Source organism: Balaenoptera physalus (genome assembly GCF_965194825.1).
Source record: "Balaenoptera physalus genome assembly, chromosome: 8".
Taxonomy (NCBI): Eukaryota; Metazoa; Chordata; class Mammalia; order Artiodactyla; family Balaenopteridae; genus Balaenoptera; species Balaenoptera physalus.
This window is the reverse complement of record NC_138887.1, coordinates 20,074,299-20,098,118: the sequence shown is the minus strand read 5'-3', so window position 1 is coordinate 20,098,118 and position 23,820 is coordinate 20,074,299. Positions and strand designations below refer to the sequence as shown.

General features: G+C 36.6%; 2 protein-coding genes across 10 annotated transcripts in view; one reads left to right on the top strand and one right to left on the bottom strand.

The window, feature by feature from the left end:
* FBXL13 (F-box and leucine rich repeat protein 13) overlaps positions 1–23,820 on the bottom strand; it is a 208,574-nt gene that overhangs the window by 70,870 nt on the left and 113,884 nt on the right. The window contains exons 11-12 of the mRNA XM_082473917.1: positions 22,323–22,423; positions 10,225–10,354 (exon numbers count right to left, since the gene is read on the bottom strand). Of these exons, the coding sequence (XP_082330043.1) occupies positions 10,225–10,354; positions 22,323–22,423 (231 nt within the window). The remainder of the gene's footprint in view (positions 1–10,224; positions 10,355–22,322; positions 22,424–23,820) is intronic.
* LRRC17 (leucine rich repeat containing 17) overlaps positions 1–23,820 on the top strand; it is a 194,138-nt gene that overhangs the window by 56,532 nt on the left and 113,786 nt on the right. For 7 of the 9 annotated variants that reach the window (XR_014266955.1, XR_014266956.1, XR_014266957.1 and 4 more), the window contains exon 1: positions 1,986–10,284. The exons of 1 other annotated variant lie outside the window; for it this stretch is intronic. The gene's annotated coding sequence lies outside the window, so the exon portion shown is untranslated. Of the gene's footprint in view, positions 1–1,985; positions 10,285–10,343; positions 21,919–23,820 lie in introns of those variants that run through there. One more of the 9 variants, XM_082473604.1, reaches the window with a different exon arrangement.

Here is a 23,820-nt window from a genome sequence, read left to right as displayed (position 1 = left end):
TAGATGCTGTTAATACCTTTTTCACACTGTTGTTGATGGTAATTGTTGATCTTTCATCTCTGTTTTGCTGTGATGGCTCTTTATTGGAGTTCTTTTTCTTGATTTAATGTAAGAATGCCTTTGGGTTTCCACTCCAACTTTTTTTTTCATTTGTATACAGAGGAGTTTCTTCCTATTTCTTCTTTATTAGAACCTGTCTTCCCAAAGGCTCCTGATCCAGTGGTCTTCCCTTTCTCTGTAGATGTCTTGTGGCAAGAAGGGAAGGCCTCCGGAGCAGTGTACAGTAGGGAGAAGGAGCTCACTGAACTCCTTGAGAAGGTGAGTGAGTGCCCAGTACTTGAAGGGAGTGTGTGGCCCTGCCAGTTTAGATTACCGCATTTTTTTCTCCTTATTTTTGTAATTAAAAAAAATTACTTAATGAAAGTTTATTGTTAAAATAAAACCAAAGAGGTTTAGAAAGTGTCTCTTTACCCAAACATAGGCGAATATGCGTAACATTGTCAAAGACATCTTCAATTTGTAAAAAAGTAAAATGTTACTTATGTTTCCAGGCTTCACAGACACCCTGTGTAGAAGGCAGATCTAAGAAAGGTAGTCCATCATTTGAGATTTTTAATGACAAGATATATTTTGTTGGATCAGAAGAGACAAAGGATGGAAACTGGGTCATAATTTCCTATACTACCTGAGTCTCAAATCACATGATCTGAGAATGAGCAGTGGTCTCAATTATAATTCAAATAATTCTCATTTTTTGTTGACTTTAAAATTGCCTTTAGCTTTTTCCATTTCTAATCAAATTTATTTTTTAAACCCCACTTTGTCATATAAAATTGGCATGGGACTGCTTGTCTCTAAGGTCTTTGTGTTTGATTATTGTAACTATGAAACTGCCCATACCTTACTAAATATTATAGGTTTTGCTCAGCTGTATCTTGACATAATACCTGACCTTACTTCTACGCTTAAGAATCTTTCAGTGGCTTCCCATTATACACTCAAGCTGCTTATGCAGCAGGAAATACAAGTCCCTTCGTGAGCCAGCTCCCACCTAATTTTTTTCAACCATTCCTGTTATTTTCCCACATGAACACTAACTACTGCCTTTTCTCTTTACAGAGCACACCTTGCTCCTATGTTGTTTTCCTTTCCCTCCTGTTCTTAATGATGAATTCCTATTCATGTCTCAAGATTCCACTCAACAGATAACCTCCAGACCACTCAGGATGTTCATTATTCCCTCTTTAAGGCTCCTTACCCTCATGTACGTATGTACATCTGGTATCGCACTTAAAATAGTTGTTCCAGACACTCTACTAAGTAGTTCACATGCATTGTCTTATTTACTTATGGCTAGAACCCCATCAGGTAGGTACTATGATTATCCCCTTTAGCATATGTGGAAACTGAGCCTTAGAGAGGTTATTTGACCTAAGAATACACAGCTAGAAGTGATAGGTAAAGCTAAGATTTCAAACTGGGTCTGTTTGGTGTTTTAGTCTGTGCTTTTAACCACATTTATACTTCCTCTCTTACCACATTGTAAAATAATTTTTATGCCTGTCTGTCTCCTCCACTATATGTTGATCTTCTTTATAGATTAGGGAACATATCTTACCATTTTTCCAGTTTTTATTGTTGTGTCTGATACCTAGAAACTTTTGTTTGTTGCATGATTCTTTTTTTTATATGAGTGTTTGTTGTTGTACGTGATATTTAAAGCCATGATCTAGGTGACATCACCTAGTGCGTGATGAGGAGAAAAGTAGACCAAGAACTGAAACTTGGGGCTCTCTGTGATTAAGAGATTAAGGGGTTTGAGAGAAGAGGTGACTTAGGCACCTTTAGAAACATTGTCAGAAATAAGAGAAAGAGCCAGAGCTATAGCACGATATCGTTTATGAGGATTAAAATCCACACACATAACCACAATATAAGAATGCAAGAATACATTGATATATATATATATATATATATATATATATATATATATATATATATTAATATATTCCTTTTTGTTGCTAGAGAAAGACTTTTATGTTTTGCTCATTTTTTAAATTGAACTATAGTTGAATTACAATATTGTGTTAGTTTCAGTTGTACAGCATAGTGACTCAGTTTTTTTGCAGATTATATTCCATTATAGGTTATTATAAGATATAGGGTATAATTCCCTGTGCTATACAGTAAATCCTTGTTGCTTATCTATTTTATGTATAGTAGTTTGTATCTGTTAATCCCATACTCCTAATTTGTCCCTCCCCCTGCCCTTCCCCTTTTGTAACCATAAATTTGTTTTCTATGTCTGTGACTCTGTTTCTCTTTTGTATATACATTCGTTCGTATTATTTTTTAGATTCATATCATATGTCATATCATATAGATTTGTCTTTTGCTGTCTGACTTATTTCACTAAGCATAATATTCTCTAGGTACATCCACATTGCTGCAAATGACAATATTTCCTTTTTATGGCTGAGTAATATTCCGTTGTGTATGTGTGTGTGTATATATATGTGTGTGTGTGATATATATGTGTGTAAATATATATATACACACACACAACAGATGATTGGCTTAAGAAAATGTGATATATATATGTGTATATATATATATATCTATATATATATATAATCTGTTGATGGGCACTTGGGTTGCTTCTGTGTCTTGACTATTAAATAGTGCTGCTATGATCATTGGGGTACAAGTATCTTTTCAAATTAAAGTTTTAAGGATATATTCATATATGGAACCACATAAAACAAATTAGAGGGTTTGCTTGTGTAGAGAAAGGGGAACATGAGTGGGAAATGTGGATAAAAGGGAATAAATAAAACAAGAGATCAGCCTTGCATGGACTGATGATGAAAGTGTGCCATGAATTGAGGAGTGTGATTAAATCTGTTCCTGGTACCTGAGTTCCAAAATAAGTAAAATAAAATAAATCTAGTATGAAATAAAATAGAAATCCCTGGTTATGTTTCTTCCCTTGAGTACTTTTCCTCTCCTGAAAAATACTGCAGAGAACACACAATATTTTTAAACCTCTCTTCTTATTTTCTTTTAGTGAAAGTAGTCACCAGTGATGGATTCTAAATGTTTGATTAAAATAGTTGAAAAGAGGGAAGTTTAATGAAACCTGCTTGCTATGGAAGTGAATGTAAGATGACTTAAATACTTATTGCTAATTTCTGAGAAGGGAAGAGTACTCATCAGCATAGAAACCCACTCTAGGTTTGAATGTTGTTCTCCTACCTCTCCTGTACTGCACTTTAATAATAGTGTTGCTATGAAAATAAATTTTGTGGGTAAATATAGGGATTAAGTATGTGGAGCCACAGCATTAGGTTTCCTGCAGAAATCACATCCACATGAGTTTTCTAAATCATAATCATTAGGATTGACAGAGCCAATTTAGGAAACTAACGATGATATCAACAAAAGCCAAACATACACGTACTTCACACCCAGCCATTTGATTCCTATGTGTATACTCAACAGAAATACATTCTGTGTTCACCAAAGGACATATATATAGCACTTTGTGCACTTTTCTGTATATTATACTTACCCTCAAAAAAGTCATAAGGGAATGCCTTTGCTCAGTATGTCCCAGCTGTCAGTGCCAGCAAAACAGGAAGCAGATTTAATCCGGTTTCTTGGGTGTTAAGGATTGCTTTGTGGTCAGTCACGGGCATGCTCAAAGCAACAAACTCAGGTACATGGTAGAATACAAGCATGTGAAGAGCTATGAGAAACCTTCACAACTTCCTCTCTTGGGCCTTAGTTTTTTCCTTGAGTAAGGCTTTCCATCAAAGTATTCAATACCCCAACTAAAAGCTAAATAGGAATCACATCCTCACCAGTTGTACCAGTCAGCTTCCTTGAGTCACAATGACCCAACATAAACTAGCGTAGGTAAAAAGGGAATTAGTGGTATCTCTAACTGAAAGTCCAGCTAAGCAAAAATATACCATCTCTCCTTCTCAAACACAGCATCTCTCCCTCTTGAAGGTCAGCATCTTTGTGATGATTTTATTCTTTCCCATTGCAGACAAATTTCCTCCATGTTCCTGAGCAAGAGAACCACAAACCAGCCTAGACTTACACATTCCAGGCCCTGCAACCTCAGAAGAAACTGAATTTATTTTTCCCAATGTTGAGCACCTAAAAGGGTTCTGAATAGTTCTGCTAAGGTCATGCTCTTCCTGGAAAAATCATAGCCACTGCACATGGAATTTAGGAATGTCTAGGCCTGGGCCAAATGATAGCGGCCATTGGAAAATACTATTAGTAATCTAATAATAATAGCTAGTGGTGGCTAAGCATTTACTATATGAAGCCATCATTCTAAGACTCTTATATGTATCAAATAATTTCATTCACACAACACACTTAGGAAGTTACTAGTATTTTCCCCATTTCATAGATAAGGAAAGTGAGGTATACAGAAAGCTTAGGTAACCTGCCCCAGTCCCATACCTAGTAAATAGCAAACTCAAGATTAAAATGCAGGTGCCCCAGAACCAATGCTTCCAATTACTGTGGTGTGTTGCTTTCAAGGTGCCACGACTGACAGCTCCCCAGAACCACAAGGGAAGGGAGAGGAGTGGTTCCTTGAAGCAGAGTATGAGATGCAAAGGAAAACTACCAACATCTCATACAGTGGTTCATTAGTTTCACTTATTTAACTAAACATTAATCCAAAAATTCAACAGATATCTGACAAATGTCTACCATGAGTTAGGTCACACATCATTCCTGAGAGCATAGAAAAAGATGGATCCATTCACTGTCGCCAAATGTCTCCCAGATTATAGATGACAAAGGAGCACAGGAAAGAGTACCTTCTTTACGTGATAAAACGATTTTGTCTCCAGAGTCTTTCCAAATTGTATTTAAACATGGTTTATAAAAAATTATTTTATGGCATAAGGTTAGATTTTATAACTTTGAGTAAGTAGCAAATATAAAAGCAAACAAATTAAATTTGTTCAACTGATTCAGCCAGAATCATTTTGTTAAATGAATGTAGATTTTTTTTTTCTTCTGAAACTATTATAATGAAAATGTTGCACTCAGGCTCTGAAGAAATTTTTTTAGAGAAATATACTAATAGGTTTTCTTTTTTTATCACCAACTGTGTCACGCACTTAACTTACATTATCTCCAGTATTCCCCAGTTTGAAAGAGATTTTTAAATTAATTTGAAAAATATTTTAACAGTGGCGGCCTGTTGGGATAAGAATGCTGTCATTCAGCAGATATTTATTAAGTGCCTGTGTATGGTTTAACTTTGCCTGGTAATCAAAGAAATACAAATTGAAAATATAAAATATCATATTCAATGTCAAATTGGCAAAATTTTTTTTATATATAATATATTTATGAAGAGAACAAACTATTTTACATTTATGGTAAGTGTAAACTGACAGTCTTTGTAGGGTATGGATGGCCTTAAAAATAACTATATCCTCTGACCATTTCACTTCTAAAAATTTGTACCAAAAAATTGCATAGACATATGCAAAGATATGGCTACAATAATTTTCCTCACAGGTTATTTATGATAGCAAAAAAAATGGTAGGCCAAAAAAAAAAGAATTGTAGGCCAATAATGAATGGTTAAATACATATTGGTATTTAGATACAATGAAATACTATATAGATATTAAAAGTAAGTTACAGGAAAAATATTTAATGGAATAAAGAGATATTCACTTTATAAAACATTAAATGAAAGATATGTGTACTATATAATCCATTTCAGTTTAAAAAAAGTCTAGACAGGCATAGAATAAAGACCCTGAAATTCTAGTAGTGTTTATTATTTCTGGTGATGAATTTTCAGGTAATTAAAATTTTTTTCTCCTGTTTTTTTTTTTTTAATTAATTAATTTATCTATTTATTTTTGGCTGTGTTGGGTCTTTGTTGCGCACGGGCTTTCTCTAGTTGTGGCGAGCAGGGACCACTCTTCGTTGTGGTGCGCAGGCGCCACTCTTCGTTATGGTGCGCAGGCTTCTCATTGCGGTGGCTTCTCTTGTTGCAGAGCACGGGCTCTAGGCACGCGGGCTTCAGTAGTTGTGGCACGTGGGCTCAGTAGTTGTGGCTCGCGCGCTCTAGAGCGCAGGCTCAGTAGTTGTGGCGCATGGGCTTAGTTGCTCCGCGGCATGTGGGATCTTCCCGGACAAGGGCTCGAACTCGTGTCCCCTGCAATGGCAGGCGGATTCTTAACCACTGCGCCACCAGGGAAGTTCCTTTTTCTCCTTTTTTTCTTGTATTTTTCTGCATTTAGCATGTAATAAGAAAAAAAGCAGATTTTTTTAAAGTGAAGAAAGAAAACTCAAAGTGGCAAGTATATGGGTAGAAATTTGCAGAGGATAGTGAGAGAGCTTACTGGAGCAGCCCTATCCCAGTTAAGGCCAAGTGTGAGCAGAGGCTTTTTCAAGGAGGAGAAACTGGTCAGAGGTGTCACCTCAACCCCATCAAAGATGATGACATGCAGGGAAACATGCAAGTGCTGGTACTCATTAGGAAATCGGTCATATTACTTAGTGCACCCTACAGAGTTTATCCAATCCCATAAGAATGCAGAATATTTCTAAAACATATGTAATTGATTTTCACTTTTCTTTGTAGTTCTCCATCATCCACTTATTTATTTTTTCTAACAAATATGGTTCAAATTCTTTCACAATACTGTATACATCTTTCCTTTTTTGGGCAGCTGTGACTGCATTAACATTTAGCCCTTGACATAATTCATTTATGTTAATCCAGAGCTTCCAAAAGACAGAGATGCTATTTGACTCATCATGGTGCCCAGTATGCAGCAGGCACTCAGTAAACACCAGTGTAAAGCATTTAGTTGTAAGCTTCTATTCTCAACTTTTTGTTTTATTGGGGCCTTTTTCCTTGATCAGATATACTAACACATGACTTCATAGTGCAAAATTCCAAACATAAAAAGAAAATACATTTTACTTTCCAAGGGAAGAACCTGAAAAACCTGTGAATAGTCAACTTTCCTTCTCTGAAACCATTTTATACTGTCATATCAATGCAAGTAGGTCTGGAAGGGTGAAACTATCCTCACACCCAGAGCTAGGGAGGTAGATGGAGCCTGCTCAAAAGACTTAATAACTCCCTCAGAAGCAGTAACATCCAAGATTCACTGATTCTCTGAAGTTACAGCAGCAGCCATTATTAAGATATCTGTGGTTCATAATAAGCCCGTTTCTTACAAAGTTTCAAATGGTACAATTTCCAGTGCCTGACACCTAGGGTTAAATCTCTCAAGTAATTAAATTATTAAATGAACAAATGCAAATGGAAGACGGATGAACAAAAAAAACCTAACATTATTTTGCATAATGATGTGAAATACTAATGTCACTGTGGTTTGAGACTTACAAATTAAGGGTCAGTTAGGAAAAGAAATCTATTCTTTAGAAATACATTCAGACCAAACTCAAATACCTACTGAGGCAGGCAGGCAATGCAGTGAAGTGGTAGCAGTCCCAGAGTAAGTGCATGTGTGGACGTTACTGAGTGGAGGAGAGGGCGGCAAACTGAGGAGAGGGCTCTGTCTCAAGGGGGTGAGGCTGACTCAGCTCCAGCCCGTTGTTGCCATGTGGGAAAGCAGGCCCAATTTTGCTAGTTCTTCTGGTTTTTTAAGAGAAGCTTGAAGTCTAGATTTTTATTTGAAAACTCCAAAATTCCAAAGGTTGGCTCAAAATTGAAAGACAGACTGTGTCTATATGTTTTGCATATATATCTAGCCAGAGGGTCATCAATTTGAAACCTCTAATTTTGACTTTAGTGTGTCTGAAAATATTTAACCTTAGGACATGTGTATGTGTGTTTGTGTGTCTGTGCATGTGTTGTGTGTTTTTGCTACAATAGTTACCTGGTGGAAACTGAGAAGAACAAGGAGGTAAGTCACACTGTGCAGAGGGTTCTGAAGCACTGAGGTAAGCTAGACACAACTGTATGTAAAATAGATAACTAATAAGGACCTACTGTATAGTACAGGAAACTCTACTCAGTACTCTGTAATGGCCTATATGAGAAAAGGATCTAAAAAAGAGCAGATATATGTATATGTATAACTGATTCACTTTGCTGGACAGCAGAAACTAACACAACATTGTAAATCAACTAAACTCCAATAAAAATTAATTTTAAAAAAAGTACTGGAGCATGTATCTGTAGGGGAGAGATTGATCAGTTAGATGTGTCAAGCGCATTGAGTTAGTTCTGAATTTGCAGGTATTCTTCCTTTGTGATTAGGCCGTCTGTGTTTGCTAATTGACATCCATATGGAAGGTAGGCTCCCATCCTCCCACAGAGACTGGGAGATACTGATGCTCTCTCTCTTGATGATTACATATTAAAGGCTGGCTCCCAGGTCTTTGAGGAAGACATTCCTGGGTTGTAAAACTGGCAAGAAGCTTTTTAAGGGCTTTACATCTCAACGGGAGCAGAGAAAGAATGTACAACCACAAGGTTTCTAAAGTAAACGCTCTAAGAAAAGGGAGGTCGGGGGTCCAGAGTCAAGAAGAAGCCTGTCTGAAGTTTTGTCCATCTGGAGGGAACATTAAGGCCATCTTGGCCACAGAGTGATGGTAGATGTTGATGCTTAGCAAGCTATATCGCAGTAGATTGGATGTTAAACAAATGCAACTTCTAGCCATTTCAGCCCTAGCTTAACGTCCCCCCCTCCTTTCCCTTACATCCTCTCCACTGCGTGGTGTACCAGGAAACCATGATATGCCAGTAGTAGTGCTATGTAAGATTTCTGTCCATTCAGGAACTTGGAGGAGAAATCTGTTCTGTCCCTGTATTCCTTCCAGGGAATCTACCTGCTTATAACTGTACCAGTACCATGTGCTTTCACCAGCCGTGCAGCCCTGGGAGCCTTGGTCTTTTCATGTCTAAATGGGCATGATAGATATATACTGCACAGCATTTATGTGAGCAGTAAATTTGATCTGTATGAAACAGTCAACATGGTGCCTGTCATATAGTAACAGTTCTCATTTGTGTTATTAGTCTCATAGAATGATGAACATTCTATGACACAAATATCAATAAAATACACAGAGAGGTGAAAGAAAAGTTAAAAGAATCATGACTGAAATCAAACAAAACAGAGCAGAAGAAACTATCAAGGAGGTAGTAACTGCTTCCAAAGTGCCATGCCCTACCCTCCACAATTCCACACTCTTTTCTGCCCAGTTTTCCTTAGTCTTGTTCCTTCAAACTTAAATATTTCCCCATATAGACCTCAAATCATCATGTTATTTAGCCCAAGGATATAATGCAGTTTTTAAAATCATAATCTTTGGACTTCCCTGGTGGCGTGGTTAAGAATCTGCCTGCCAGTGCAGGGGACACAACTTTGATCCCTGGCCTGGGAAGATCCCACATGCCACAGAGCAACTAAGCCCGTGCGCCACAACTACTGAGCCTGCACTCTAGAGCCCGCGTGCCACAACTACTGAAGCCTGTGCGCCACAACTACTGAAGCCCGTGCGCCACAACTACTGAAGCCCGTGCGCCACAACTACTGAAGCCCGTGCGCCTAGAGCCCGTGCTCTGCAACAAGAGAAGCCACCGCAATGAGAAGCCTGTGCACCGCAACAAAGAGTAGCCCCCGCTCGCCGCAACTAGAGAAAGCCCACGCACAACAACGAAGACCCAGCACAGCCAAAAATAAAAACAAATAAAAAATAAATAAAATCATAATCTTTGTGTATTTCCTTTCTTGCATTTATCACTTGTAGCATCTTACCCAATACTATTTACTCTCTGAGAGCCCACGTGAGAGCAAACTGACTTTTCAGGAAGTTCTTTGCAAATTCTCCCCGCAAAAGGTTTTTCTTTGTTTGTATCTTGGTATCAATTCTAAAAAGTTTTCAAGATTTGGACTCTGGTATTATAACTGTGCTCAGAGTATCTACACAGAAGTGTTCTGCTTCATCATCCGATGAACTCTGCCTGTTAGTGGATGTGGCACTCCAGTGGAAGGAAGCCAAGAGCCTATAGTAGCGATCCTGGGGAAAATTTAAGCAGCTGTGGCCATGTAATTTAAAACCTCCAAAAAGTGTGCTGCGGTCTGTGCACAGCGTTAGTATAACATGAGGGCTGGATATAGCCTGTTCTCATTCTCTGGAGGACTTCTTCGCCTGCTGCAGGAAAGAGAAGGCTGAAAGACAAACCTGGGTGCAGCCAGAAAGGTCCAGATAGATGAGCTTGTGGCATCCATTCCCCAAATTCAGGTACTGTAAACCTTTGTCTGTAAACTTTCTGCAATAAGCCAAACTAAGATTCTGTAAATTGTGGAAGTACCTGAAAAGACAGGGCGAGAGAAGAGAGGAAGGAAAGTGATTATACTTTCGTTGTTTTCTCACATCTTTGTTAAGCCACTATGACAAAGAGAAGTAAAACTGTAAATTAATATTTTCTCCTTGCAGATATTCAAGAGTTGAACTTTATTGTTAATACTCTTCCTGTTAAGTAAAGGAGATTGCAGTAGCATATCAGATAATGCATAATCACATTTCAAATGAAAATAATTAAAGATTTGTCTAGATTTTTAAGAAAGCTGATTGGGATAAAGCTTTGGGGGTGGGGGAGATTTGTGCATTCCTATTGTTTGGAAGTTAGTGTTTGAAAGCAGTTTCAGAGTTTGTGTTATTGTTGCATTTAGGTTTTATCTTTGGAGCACCAAAATAACATGCAAAATGTCTAGGAGGACAAATCCTTTGTAAACATTTAAGTGGTGATTAACTGTTACATGAGAGTTAGGATTTGGGGCAGAAAGGAGGCAAAGTTGAACATAACAGGCTCTTAAAATGGACATGGTAAGCAAATGGCTTGAAAAAAATAGATTTTTTTGGTAACAATGCATGATTTTGTATGTAACAGTTTCATTATTATGGATAAAGAAAGACATTGATATACAGAGCTTAAAAATGGGTTAAGAACAGTCTGCAAATGAGTGGGCAACATGTGAGAGGAATAAAAACTACAATCAGAGGCTATCAATCTCACTGGAGTTGAAACAGATTAAATATGGCATTACCACCATGACCAAAATGAGAGCTTCCAGAAAAAAAAGAGGGTCTTCAGGACAAGTCTGTACTACTGTGCAAGGGCTCACAGTTTGAGGACATTCTGGACGATTTTCAAAGCCCTCCTAAGCCTGGCATTTTTTAAAAGTGCAAGAATTCCCACTACTGCCTGCTCTTGCAATGGAATTAAAAACGTGCTTTTGGTTTGTGATCTGCAACGGTTTAACAGCAAATTAGAAAGCAAAAAGAATGAAAAGTAGGAAGAAGACTCCTCTCTGTCCCTCAAAAGCCCACAAATGACTAATAAAGTTTACCTTCACATAAATGGGAAATTAGATATGCAAGCTTTGACCTTTAATCAGATTTATTTCCCAAATCTGAAAAAACACAACTATATGATATGATTCACATTCCGTAGCAAATTATTTGACTCAGAACAACATTTCCCTCTGGTAATGGCTGTGTCCATGAGATTCAGGAGAACGAAGAGGGAAGCCTTCTGCATTCCCCAGTGGCTGGGTGGGCAGGGTTCTGAAGGAGAAAGGAGCACTAACATCCCGAAGACACGTCCCTTCTCCTGGGGCCCTTGAGTTAACTAAGAGCATTGCCAAAGTTTTGGAAATGCTCGATCTTCCTCTCCCTGAAGCATACCCTTGTGATTCAGCTGAGTAAGTACAATTTTCTTGGGGGTTGTCATTCCTAACAACCCTTTAGCTCTCTAATTTGGAGAAAGGAATAGTGAGGCAGGCAGCATGACACGATAGAAAATACACAAGGGTTTGGAATCTGACGAAATTGGATTTGAATCCCAGTCCTGACACTTAACTGCAACTTCTCCTAACCTCTCAGAGATTGTTTCCGCATCTGTTAAGTGGAGATTTTAACATTATCTTTTTTATTTTTTTTTAACCCTCACCAACTGTGGGGCCTCCAGCTTTCCTGAGCCTCAGTTTACTCGTCTGTAACATGGATGTAATCCTATCTGCTCTTTCCTCTTAGAGATGTGACAATTACATAAGCACATAGATGTAATAGTATTATAATGAGGGTGATCTTTGATGATAAATATTAGCAGGGATATGGTAGAACCTTTAAATATATATATATTGTTATTGTTGCTACTACTACCTCAAATAATAATTACATATGAATTATTCTTATTAAGTTTGTACTATCTTCCTTCCATTGAATGGAATAAGTACTCACCTGACAAGAGTGGTGCATACAACTGATACTAAGAGTTTGGGGGGGCCTCATATTCCATCTATACCCTCATTTTGGTCATGGTGGTAATACCATATGTAATCTGTCAACTCTAGCGAGATTGATAGCCTCTGGTGTAGTTTCTGTTCCTCCCATGTGTTGCCCACTCATTTGAAGACTGTTCTTCCTAACCTATTTCTAAGCTCTGTATTATCAGTCAGTCTTTCTTTAGATATAATAATGAAACTGTTACTTATGAAATCATGCATATTCAAATATATTCAAATCTGGTCCAAGCCTATTGTTCAATTTCTTTAAGTGCATGTGGTCAGTTAACAAATACCAAAAATGAGAATTGAGCGAGGAGTTCTTAATAGATACCTATGGATCTGTGGCCCCTTTGTCAGCATAATGTTTTGTTTTTTTTTTTATTGGAGTATAGTTGCTTTATAATGTTGTATTATCAACATAATGTTTTTAGTGTATACAATAAAATACAATTAAAAAGTCAGCCAATTATATTGAAAGATATCATCAAAATATTTTTTAAAAGCCACATGAGTGGAATAATAATATATATGCTTCTTTATTAACATATTAAAGAACAAGATCTAGTGGCAGGTCTAATAATTACCATGATTTTGAAGCAGTGGTGAGTACCAATTATATTTTGAAATATTTGTAACAACTATAAGAAAATATTTGTGATGATAAAATAACTGTGATTTATATGGGTGAAAGAGTCCCAGGGGCTGCTAATACTTCTCTGATTTTTTTTTAAACTATATTTCAGTTAGAGCTTAGTGAAAATAGAGATTTTTTTTCTCCTATCAAGATTCATGGAACCCCTGATTTCCATTCATGGTCTCCTTGGAGGATCCACTGACCCCAGGTTAAGAACTTTGAGTTTGGCAAAAGAGGCTGTTAATTAAACTAAATGACTCCCAGATTAAAAATCTTTAGATGTCTCTCTTCAAAGTGGAACCTCATGGGAACCGTCGGTTTGAAAGCAAAGTACAAATCATGAGTGGCCCTGTTGGCCTTTCTAGGGATTTACAGTGCTGCAGACTTAGAGCTTCTGGGGATGAGAAAAATATCAGTTGACAGTGAAATCACACTTGGCAAATTTTATGCAATATTGCTACTTTTTATCCTGAATTTTGGCAAAAAATGTGTCCCTTACGTGAGTAAGATCTGGTTCATCATTTTTCCAATCCAGAGATGACTTGACAATCTAATTCCACTTTGAGACAGTGTTTTCAGACTGGTTTATCTTTTTTCCTAATTATTTGATAACTGTTTCTTATGTTTGTGGGGGTTTCTCTTTGTGATTTATTTATTTTTCTACTGTTACTATAATCTTTAAGAAATCACAGTTCTTATAGAAACTACAGAGATCATTTTTTCTCCTTTCTTTGGTCTTTTTTTCATTAAAGAATTGAGGCCCTCTGTGTTAGATCTTCAATACCTGAGGTAGTTGTTACTAGAAGGAATGTAGAATTATGTATTTAAATTAAAATTTCTCTGAAAAATCACCAAGACAAGGCCCAGTCTGGAAAAGAGAGGATTTGCATGTGGATTCTTTTGAGTTGAGTATTGGGCTTAGTCTCATAGAGGCAGTTTTGTTTAATAGAATTCCTGCAGAAAATCCAAATGCAGTGACTTGACTTCCTATTTACAGGGTAGACCCTAAGGATGTCCGGTCAAGGCAACAGGTTACTCTGTCTACCCTACTCCAGTGAGCACTGGTGAGGCTATATAACACTAGAGTGCCTGTCAATAAGAAGTTTCCAAGCCAACTGAAGGGTTGATTCATCTATGTGAAAAATAATTAGACACCATGCTACTATAACATACAAGGCTCCATTAAGGAGCAAAGATCATAATAGCTTTACTCACCACTGTGTGCCCAGAATGCCTTGCAAATAGCAGTTGATCAATACATGGTGAATAAGTGAATGAATGTTGCTATTAGAACTCAGGAAAAGGAGAAATCACTGTGGAGTTCTGGTAGATGGTGTGACTTGAGGTGTAAAGTCTGTGGATTAGCAGAGAGAAGAGAAAGGCATTCCAGCTGTAGAGAAAGAGAAGCATGTAGCAGTCACATGACCAGAGTTAAGGGCTTCCCTTGGAAAACCTAGGCAGGTAAGTTTGATCAGATAATGTTAAAGGACAGTAAGGGAAGAGTCTAGACCTTAAGGATGTCAAAGACGTGATAAGACTAAGTTCAGGATGATACGTCTCGCAGCATAAGGCAGAGCATATTGAAGGAAAGAGAGACCAAGAGTGAACCATCAGGTTGCTGCACCAAATGAGGTGCTGAGAGTGCCACCTAGATTGTGGCAATGGGAATAAATGGAGAGGGTTTAATTCAGGAAATATTTAAAAGCAAAAAATGTTTTGGAATGGGCATGAGCTGTGGGCAGCCCTTATTTTCAACTTTAGAAAACTGAGCAAGTCCCCAAAGAAGTGAGGAAAAATATTGAAATAAAAAACTGGCAAATCACTGTTGCTAAGAAAGGCAAACAAATTACATTTTTCTTTGGAAAGAAATACTAAAGACACCAGAGAGAGAATGAGAACAGCAACAAATAACACATCTCTGGTTATTTACAGCTTAAAAAATGCTTTTGCATACCCAAGCATGTTTGAAACAATAGAAAGCAGAGCAAAAATAGAGAATCGTTATGAAACGTATTTTTATTATAGATAAGAAAGTCAGTGTACATTTTTTTCATATGGCAAAAAACATCAGTATCAAGTAGTTTTATCCTAAGTGTTGTCTCAATAGCAAGAACTAGAAGTTAAAATCAAAACAGAATTCTCATTTTGGGTCCTATTTTTCTATCTGTTGCCCACTAAAGGTATAGCTTCATTTGTAAAATAAACATCCTTAAAAAATTATGCAGAGCTGTAGTGTTATTTTAAATTTCCTGGGAGAAAAGTTTATCTCAAACTATGGTTGGAAGAGATGTTTTAAGTTAAAAAAATAATTTGTACTGTGATATATGCTACTCCCAAATCATCTACTTTGAGAGTTCAGATTTTCACATATGGATTTATGGATTTTTTAATATATATATTTCTCTCTCTTCCCTCTTCACCCCCCACTCTCTTTCTATCTATAGATACATACACACATACATACATACACACATGCACATATATTCTCTCTCTATATATAAACACACACATTCATGCATGCACATATATTCATCACATATATATCTTAATATGAAATGTCTAAAGAAAAGTACTGAGTGATGTTCTATATTGCAGGACAAAGAATCCTACAGAATTCCTGAAACGGTCAGGGGCCCTCCACAGTGGTGCTTCTGGAGCTGGCTTGTACCAGCCCATGCGAACAAATTGTTAGCATCTCTTCCCAATTCCACATTCAGTGGCATCATGTTGGTAGCTTAAAATTGGCCATGATGGAATTATTTATATCACAGAAATCAATAAATCCTACAAATCAAAACACACCTTTACTCCCTACCCCAGCCAGTTATTAAACATTTATCGGGACACTGCTGTCCTTGGAACACACTTTCAGAACTACTGATATAGAGAATGCAGTATGCTGAGAAAATGTATACAGAAATATAAATGATGAGAGAGAAGATGACAGCTTTGAAGGACAAGAATAAAAAGCGATCTAAAAATAAAAGGGGATTCTTAAGATAAAACCTGAACAAATGGAATAGAAGCATTTAAAAAGAAAAATATCCATCAGATAAACCCAAATTGAGGGACATTATATAAAATAAATAACTAAACCGTATTCTTCAAGTGTCGAGGTCATGAAATACAAGGAACTACTGAGGACTGGCACAGATTTGAGGAGACTAAGGAGAAATGACAACTGAATGCAATATGGAACCCTATATTGGATCCTAGAGCAAAAATAAAAGGACATGAGTGGAAAACTTGATGAAATCTGTATAAAGACTTTAGTTTAATTAATAGAAAAAAAAAAAAGAGGGCTTCCTGGGTGACACAGTGGTTAAGAATCCACCTGCCAATTCAGGGGACACGGGTTCGAGCTCTGGTCCAGGAAGATCCCACATGCCGTGGAGCAACTAAGCCCGCGAGCCACAACTACTGAGCCCGTGTGCCACAACTACTGAAGCCCACGCACCTAGAGCCTGTGCTCTGCAACAAGAGAAGCCACCACAATGAGAAGCCCACGCACCGCGACGACGAGTAGCCCCCGCTCACCACAACTAGAGGAAGCCTACGCGCAGCAATGAAGACCCAACGCAGCCAAAAGTAAATAAATAAATAAATTTATTAAAAAAAGAAGGAAGGAAGAGAAAAACACCTTCCTTGGCTGAGAAAAATCTAAGTTTTAATGTTCAAAAGGTTTACTATGTTCCAGGAAAAGTTAATTGAAAGAACACAGTTAAGTTTGGAAGATGTTTTTAATTTCTCAGAGAAAAGGAAGTTCATGCCAGCATCTTGGCAGAAAAGAATACGTTACCAACAAAGGAAGAGAAAAATCAGGCTGGCTTTAGACTTCTCTTTAACTTGAAATAGTAAAGATTATGGAGCAACATTTGTAGGGTTTTAAGGATAGAGTAAGGGACATGATTCAAGAACCATACACCAAGAGAATTTGTTGTTCATCCTCCAAGACAACAGAAAGTCATCTTCAGAAAGTAATGATTGAAATCTAATACTTGCACATCTTTCCAGATAAAGAGTTTTTAAAACTATATTTCCAGTCATCATAGGGTGAATCAAAATCAAAATTAAAGAATAAGGAAATTGTGGAACAAATGAACCATCAATGAATGATAAAACTAGAGTTAGGACTACATAATCATTATAAATATGATTACAATGTTGAGTTCAAACATCAAAAATTAACATTAAAAGGAAAGTTAAATGATTAACAAAAATCACAATAGGTATTTACATATAGGTGAGTGGAAGTAGAAGAATGTCAAGTTCAAGGGAGAATTAAAGTGTATCAGATCTCTTGCCTAACACAGGGGGAGCCAAAGTTACTGTTTCATCGTGACTTTGATAATTAGAGAAATGCATGTTAAAGCATGTTTTTAAAAAACATACAAATATCCACTAGTTAGAATACACAAGAGAATATGCATATATCTTTGAAATGCATTCAGATTTTAGAAATAACACTTTTTATAGCAAATGGCAGAAAAGATGAGTACAGTGCAGTAATATAAAAAATTTAAAAATCTAAAAGATAAAGCAAGATGATAAAAATAAGACCACACACTCAGTTTTGACAAGAAATATTAGTCTTTTAAACTTCCCTCTTAAAAAGGCAAAGAGATTGACATTTTGAAAAATAGAAGTTAGCTATGTGCTGCATGTAAAAGATAAACCTAAAATACAGCAACACAAAGGTTAAGAATATGGGTATACATAAAGTTATTCCACAAAACCACAAAAGAAACCAAAGGTGACTGTATAAATAACAGATTAAAAAGAATTTAAGGCAAAGAAATATCAACCAGGATAAAAAATATAATTTTATGTGAACAAATGCTACAATCTATAATGAAACATACTACTTATTAATCTTTATGTGTAAAATAACAAAAATAAATTAATAGAAGCTTTATCATAATAGGCAACTAATATATCACTTATCTTTGACATATCGAGAATTTATACATATATGTGCATATACACCTAGAAATGTTCTCTGAAAGAAACTCTCTTGTTTTAAACATTCATGGATGATTTACTGAAATTGATTATATAAACTAGTCCACCAAGAAATCTCAATCAATTTCAAAAACTAGAAATAATTCAGTCCACATTTCTTGACCACAGTGTAAAAAACTAGAATTAAAAACATAAGCTTAATTAAGAAACTTCAACAATTTGAAACCAAAAATCCTCTTCTAAATAATTATTAGGTCAAAGAGGTAATCAAATATACAACAGTTTGTTTAGAAAACGAGAACAATATTTATCAAATCTTATAAGCTTTGCCAAAGTTCTTCTTTAGAAGTAATTTCATAGCTCTATTTTTTATTTTAAAAGGAAAGAAATCAATTAAATCATACAAATGAAAAGTTTAAAAAGATACGTGTACATCATGCCCAAGTCCAAAAGTAACCATTTAGAAAATATAATGAGAAATCATAATCAGAAAGGATACTATTCACAATGGCAATGAAAAAGACACCACAGACTATCCATATGAATAAAACAAAATTTTGAGACATTTAAGAACATTTGAAAGAAAAATTTTAGAAGTATACTATGTTCCTGATAGGGAGACTAAATATTGTAAAAATATGGATTCGTTCCCAACTTATTTTACCTTTAATTATTGACATACTGGTAAATATCTAACAGCTGGTTCTTCAAAAACATGTATGCATATAAATTTATATATGTTTACTGTAAATTTGTACATCTTACTATTTTCTTAAATAAATTTATTTATTTTATTTATTTTTGGCTGCGTTGGGTCTTCGTTGCGGTGCACAGGCTTATTGCAGTGGCTTCTCCTGTTGCAGAGCATGGACTCTAGGTGCGCAGGCTTCAGTAGTTGTAGCATGTGGGCTCAGTAGTTGTGGCTTGTGGGCTCTAGAGCGCAGGCTCAGTAGTTGTGGCTCACGGGCTTAGTTGCTCTGCAGCATGTGGGATCTTCCCGGACCAGGGCTTGAACCCGTGTCCCCTGCATTGGCAGGCGGATTCTTAACCACTGCGTGACCAGGGAAGCCCACATCTTAACTATTTTACATTAACTATTTTACATATATAAAAGATGTACAGCACACAACTTACAAATAATAACATACACAATACTGTTTATTGCTAATTTCATATAGTCAGTTGATTCTCACACAATGCTTTCATTCATTGACTTTTGCCAAACTCATAAATATAGCTAGTACTTTTGTCTTCTCCTATGTGCACGCAAAGGAAAAATAAAATTGGTCACTCTGATGTATTTCTTTTTTTTAACCAAAAAATAAAAATAAAGTTCAAAAGCTTGAGGAAGGGGTATAATTCCAATACAAATATTTTTATTTATATTAATGGGTAAGACAAAAGTAAAACCACAAAGATTTATGTCCAGATTTCACTCATCCATCAATGATGTGACAGTTTTCAAGTACGGAAAAGATATTTCCTCAACTTTTTTGTGCTATTCATAATGTTGCAGCTACAGACATGACATAATTTTTTTCAATATTTTTTATTGAAGTATAGTTGATTTACAATGTTGTGTTAATTTCTGCTCTACAGCAAAGTGATTCAGTTATACATATATATACATTCTTTGTTAATATTCTTTTCTATTATGGTTTATCATAGGATATTGAATATAGTTCTCTGTGCTATACAGTACGACCTTGTTGCTTATCCATTCTATACATAAAAGCTTACATCTGCTAACCCCAACCTCCCACTCCATCCCTCCCCCAACCCCCTGCCCCCTTGGCAACCGCAAGTCTGTTCTCTATGTCCGTGATTCTGTTTCTGTTTCATAGATAGGTTCATTTGTGTCATATTTTAGATTCCACATATAAGTGATATCATATGATATTTGTCTTTCTCTTTCTGACTTACTTCACTTAGTATGATAATCTCTAGTTGCATCCATGTTGCTGCAAATGGCTTTATTTCATTCTCTTTTATGGCTGAGTAGTATTCCATTGTATTATGTATCTTCTTTAACCATTCATCTGTCAATGGACATTTAGGTTGTTTCCATGTCTTGGCTATTGTGAATAGTGCTGCTATGAACATAGGGGTGCATGTATCTTTTTGAATTATAGTTTTCTCTGAATATATGCCCAGGAATGGGATTGTTGGATCATATGGTAATTCTGTTTTTAGTTTTCTGAGGAACCTTCATAATGTTTTCCACAGTGGCTGCACCAACTTACACTCTCACCAGCAGTGTAGGAAGGTTCCCTTTTTTCCACACCCTCTCCAGCATTTGTTATTGGTAGACTTTTTAATGATGGCCATTCTGACTGGTGTGAGGTGGTACCTCACTGTAGTTTTGATTTGCATTTCTGTAATAATTAGCGATGTTGAGCATCTTTTCATGTGCCTATTGGCCGTCTGTATTTCTTCTTTGGAGAAATGTCTATTTAGGTCTTCTGCCCATTTTGGGATTGGGTTATTTGTTTTTTTGTTGTTGACTTGTATGAGCTGTTTGTATATTTTGGAAACTAAGCCCTTGTCGGTCACATCGTTTGCAAATATTTTCTCCCATTCTGTAGGTTGCAGACATGACACACGTTTAATCTGCTATCTTGTCTTCTCCAGTCTAAACAATCAACAAAAAAATAAATCAAACCCTAATTTGTATCCTATGGCATTTTTCATGGTACAGAACACTCCCATTTTGGCTGGTTCTAAGCTACCAATGAGAGGTCACTGAACATGGAGTTGGGAAGAGATGCACAGTGCCGTAATATTTTAACCATACAGATACAGTGGACATAACCTCTAGAACATAGATAATAGTAACATGTACAAAAACACTAGAAGGTGATGAGTTTCTAGTATGTACTACCTATATAAAAATTTTAGATATATAAAGAGGTATCCCACATCACTTGAGAAAAGTTTTATTCAATAAATGATGCTGGAATAATTGGTTAGTTATTTAACAACTCTTTTTTTTAATTACTGAAGTATAGTTAATTTATAATGTGTTAGTTTCAGTGTACAGCAAAGTGATTCAGTTATACATACAAGTATACATATATATATTCTTTTTCAGATTCTTTTCCATTATAGGTTATCACAAGATATTGAATAGGGTTCCCTGTGCTATACAGTAGGTCCTTGTTGTTCATCTGTTTTATATATAGTAGTGTGTATATGTTAATCCCAAACTCGTAATTTATCTCTCCCCCTCCCCTGCCCTGCCCCGCTATCCCCAAGAGTTTAATAACTCTTGATGTGAAAAAAACATATTCTTAGCTCATGGACTGCACAAAAATAGGCTTTGGGCTGCACAAGTCATAGTTTGATGAAACTGTTAGATCACTGCTTCATTTATCTACCAAAATTAATTCTAGGTTGATTATAAATTTAAATAAAAACAAATCATACAAGAAAAAAAAATGTATATCAAATGCCTGGAAGGAGGAAAACACTCTATTTTTTAAAAGACTCACGAGAAATTTCAAAGGAAATGTTTGATAGATTTGACTGACTAGAATATGGAAAGTCAATTAATGAGATAAAGCAAATATGTTACCACCTTTTTTTTAGTCTTGCATATTTCCAGAAAATGGTTAGAGAGAAAAGATAAGGAAAATTACCACCTATAATTTTCTCTGTTTAAGCTTCTCTAAATGCCTCACTGTTATTTTTCGAAGGATCTCAAAAAAGTTACATTCTCAAAAATGGTTCATTCTTTCACAGTAGTTTGAAAGCTGTTTTGAATCTCTCGCAATATGAGCATATACTCTTCCTGATTATTCTTTCCTTGGTGAAAATAAAGAGTAATTGAATGACATAAATTTTTGATAAAATTGAATATTCTGTCAACCCTTAGTGATGTCTTATATTCTTCTTTCCCTTTTTCTCCAAAGAAGTGCTGGCTTGTCAACAGTCCATAGATCAAAAAAACGCAAGCATCAGGTTTCCTGGAGGTGATGGGGGTCCCAACAGGTAACCAGAGCATGGCAGCAGGGAACCTGGCTCTGCAGTGCTCAGGGTCTAAGGAGGCAGGATATTGGGGTTCTGTTGTAGAGAAGTCCAAACACTGGACTGGGATTGATGGGCCAGGCTCCAAAGCCCAGGAACGAGGACCAGAAAGAGATAGGCAGAGCCTAACTCAAGCTACTGGGCAAACTGCTACAAGAGTGACCCCCAAATACCAGCCAAGGCAAGGCTAAGGAGGGAGAAGATAGGCACTAGCTTGGGGACTGGAAAGCAGTCCTGTTATCAGAATAGGGGTACCAAGGTGGTGGGGTGTTAGTAAAAGGATCACTGCCTTTGGGGAATACTAGCGCAAGTCAGAGCCCAGAGGAGCATAACTATTTTCAGTGTAATACAAATAACACAAGCATTACCTCGGCAGGAGTCGCATCGTCCTGTTGGTGATAGTTGTGTTAGATAGATTGAGATACAGGACTCCAGGACAGCTCTCAGAGATGTATCTCATTGATTCATCCTGCATGAAAACACAGGGAAGAATCTTATCAAAGTCTAACAGGCTTTGCTATTTCCCCATTATCTCTCTATTATCTCACTCCCTGCTCCAAAAAAGTATATGCAAGTCTTGGTCTCTTCATAGTCTTTGTTATTATTTATAAATCAAATTAAGTAGAAGGTGATGGCTTTGCTTGCTTGAAGGTTCATTACTCCCTCCTGTTCCCTTTCTTTGGAAATAAAGTCCCATTCCATCACAGTGACACTTCATTAAAATCTGAACCCTTGCCAGTTCAACCCTTTGAGCTCGTGTCAAAGTGTCAAACACTCTTGACTCGTTAGATACATGAAAATGATTAAAAATGGATCCATTTTTAAATTTACTAAAATCATTCTGAAAGACAGGATGAAACTCTTTCAACTGGACTTCATTAAAAAGTGAGTCCATATTTACACATGTATATTTATATAGAGGTGTGTGTGTGTGACTAAGTTTCTGTGGTTCTGTTACTGAAGATATTAAAACAGCTAAACAGACTTGCACCAAATTTACGGTAAGTTTGAGATGTCCTGAAGCAAAATATAGGCTGCGTAAGTGTTGGACATGAAATTCAATGTACAGGGTACGGTAGGGGAGAATATCAAAGATTCAGGCAACCCTCTCCCAGAGAGCTGAAATCCAGTACAAGAGAACAGTATGACTGCAACATGAGAAAGACAGAAAAACACAGAGTGATTTCAAGCATGAGCCCTAAATTGACATTTGCGAGACAGATGTGTTTCAAGCTTTGATTGCAATGGTGCTGCTTCTTGTATTGGTAACTATTTATAAAATGTTCTAGAATGAGTAGCAGCAGGTTTGTCTTTATTTAATGATTTATGAGTCTCCCCAGGAACACTGAAGAGGTCTGCTAGTTTTAAATATTTGTGGTACATTGTCCTGGAAGAATAGGCCTTTGCAGGAAGAGGTAAACTGGCACTAGGCTAGGAGATCGGGTTCGGGGAAGAATTCTGCATGGTCAATATGGCTGCCCCGAACGCCACTAAGGATGGCACAGGTTTACTTTCAGCAGGACCATCAATGCCTAACATTCTGTTCCTAGCTACTTCCTGGAATCATGAATATTAAAGTAACAAAATCCTGTAGGTCAGAGCATCTTGCACATGGGATAAGAACTGGTTAATTTACAGGGGAAGCAAACCACACCTTAAAGAGAACACAAGGGTTTTTTTTTTAAGTTGTAAAACTGTAGTTCTGTTGTCAGAAGGTTCTATGTGCCAATGATGCATGAGAACAAGTGCAGGGCTTTCAATAAACACTGTACTCTTGCCACTGCATTCAAGATACCAGCAATTTTTCTAGACACTCCACCACCAAAATGTAGGATTTGGATATACATGTACAGATTAAAAAGGATA